Source organism: Acanthisitta chloris, unplaced genomic scaffold (genome assembly GCF_000695815.1).
Source record: "Acanthisitta chloris isolate BGI_N310 unplaced genomic scaffold, ASM69581v1 scaffold21750, whole genome shotgun sequence".
NCBI lineage: Eukaryota > Metazoa > Chordata > Aves > Passeriformes > Acanthisittidae > Acanthisitta > Acanthisitta chloris.
In genome coordinates this window covers 1-2,216 of record NW_008652443.1, presented here as the reverse complement: position 1 = coordinate 2,216, position 2,216 = coordinate 1, and the positions used below count along the sequence as shown (strand labels likewise).

Sequence of the window (2,216 nt, the reverse complement as noted above, 5' to 3'; positions counted from 1 at the left end):
GATTGAGTCAGGATTTTGTTTGCCAGCCCTCCCACTGCTTCCTTCTTAGGGAAACCTCTCTTCTCCCCGGGCTGCACTTTCCCTGTTTGTGAGATGTGGGAAGATGATGGAATAGGCTCCTGCTGTCAGGCAAAGCCTCCATCATCCACAGTGAGATCTCAGATAAAAGATGTTAGAAAATGTATCAGATAGAACCTTCTGAATCAATACCAGTCTTCAGAGTCCAGCATCACCTCTCTCTGATAACGAGCTCATTAGTGCTCTGGGGCAGCCTGGCAGCAGCAGTGCCTGACTGGCAGCTGCATTTCATCTCCTGCCATCTAACATCCACGGGCTGCTCTTCCAGGAGTGCTGGATTCCCCCCTGATCTCCCTGCTCTTCTGGATCCTGATCTGCTTCTCCATCATGGCCCTGTTCACCAAGCGTTACGGCGTCAGGCCGCTGCTCGTGGCCCTGATCCTGCGCTCCATCTACTACCTGGGCATCGGGCTCACCCTCAACATCCTGGGGGCCCTCAACGTGAGTGCTCCGTGGGCTGGGGCAGCAGGAGGCTGTTCTGCATCCCTGGAGAGCAGCCAACCCCACTCCCTCCCGTCTCTTCCCAGCTGACCAACAAGATTGTGTTCGTGGTGAGCTTCGTGGGCAACCGAGGGACCTTCATCCGCGGCTACAAGGCCATGATCATGGACGTGGAGTTCCTCTACCATGTCGGCTACATCGTGACCAGCGTCCTGGGGCTCTTCGTGCACGAGCTCTTCTACAGCATCCTGGTACAGTCAGTGCAGGTGTTGGGGCACAGGTGGCCTGGCTGCCGTGGTAGAGGCTGGAGGGCTCCTGTGGCACCTTCCGGGGGCCGATTGATAGCAGGAGAGAGAACAATTCCCTGTGCTCTAATCTTTGCGTGGGCTGATCTTTCTGCCTCCCGACAGTATCTATTGCTGTCTCTCTCCTGGTCGTGTGCTGTATCTCTCTGTCTAATCTCTGCTGTGTACTTTATCTGGGTCAGCTGGGAGACAACGTGAGCTGGAGAGGGCAGAGGCAGAGTGCATGTGGCCTATTCTGGGCTCTCCTGCTGTGCATAAGTCACTTCATTCTTCTTTGCTTCCCTCCAGTAAGCTGGGAAACTTAAAGGCTTTGTGTGAAAGTTAGTCAAGGTCTGCTGAGCCATCCAAGATCTCGGGATAAAAGGGGATAGAGATAGGCCAGGCATTATCAAGGAAAGCACCCTGCAGCATCTCTTTGCTCCTGGGTCCTTTCAGCTGTTTGACTTGATCTACCGTGAGGAGACCTTGTTTAATGTCATCAAAAGTGTGACGCGGAACGGGCGCTCCATCCTGCTGACAGCCCTGCTGGCTCTCATCCTCGTCTACCTCTTCTCCATCGTGGGCTTCCTGTTCCTGAAGGATGACTTCATCCTGGAGGTGGATCGGCTGCCCGACAGCAGCGCCGGAGGTTGGTCAGCCCCGTGGCCTGGGGCAGAGCGTGGGCACTGCCTGGGCCTCTGCTCCCTCCCCACTGCAGGAACACACACGTCTGTGTGGCCTTGTAAACTGGGAGCACTGGTTTGGGGGTCACCGGTACGGTAACCAGCTCCTTTTGGTGGGGACCTCGTGCTGCAGAGAGCAGGTTTGGGGTTAGTGATGGCAGTGAAGGTGGTACAGAGCTACTGATGGAGTGTCAGCGCTGTGGAGTCTCACTGAACTCAGCAAAAGAGTCAAGCCTAGAAAAAAATAGAAGAATAGGAAGCAAATTTTCCCCAGGAGCTTGAAAGCTGTGGGAAGAGGCAGTGGGAAGGTGCTGGTGAGCTCTGCCGAGGTGAGGTCTGTGCTGACAGAGCTGTGGTCTCTTCCTGGCAGACGACCCCTTGGGGATGCAAAGGAGCATGGAGAGCTTCGTGGAGTCGTGCAGCAGCGACAAAATTAACTGCTCTGCCGTGCCCACTGCCTTGACAGGTAAGAGAGTTCCCCCGAAAGGCTGAGTCACCGTGGCAGGGAGGCTCTGCCAGCCAGCTGGGAACGCTCCCAGCTTTCCCCAGGGGGAAACAAACAGCCCACTTTGCTGGCACGTGTTAGGCGAGAGGGTTTTGCGCTGACCCTGGCATCAAAAAACGTTGAGGTAGATTGAGTTAGTCAATAGGGAAGTTGGAGCTCCACAGGAGGAGCTGGCTGGAGGTGGGTGGCCGGGGGACCCCGGCAGGGTCCCTGAGCCCGGCGCTG

At 56.1% G+C, this 2,216-nt stretch overlaps 1 protein-coding gene across 1 annotated transcript in view; it reads left to right on the top strand.

The window, feature by feature from the left end:
- The window catches only part of LOC103804766 (inositol 1,4,5-trisphosphate receptor type 3-like), a gene marked incomplete at both ends in the record, with an annotated part of 17,672 nt that extends 15,720 nt beyond the window's left edge, over window positions 1-1,952 (top strand). Inside the window, 4 exon segments of the mRNA XM_009077398.1 lie at window positions 347-519; window positions 606-770; window positions 1,260-1,452; window positions 1,857-1,952. Of these exon segments, the coding sequence (XP_009075646.1) occupies window positions 347-519; window positions 606-770; window positions 1,260-1,452; window positions 1,857-1,952 (627 nt within the window).
- Window positions 1,953-2,216: the final 264 nt, after the last annotated feature.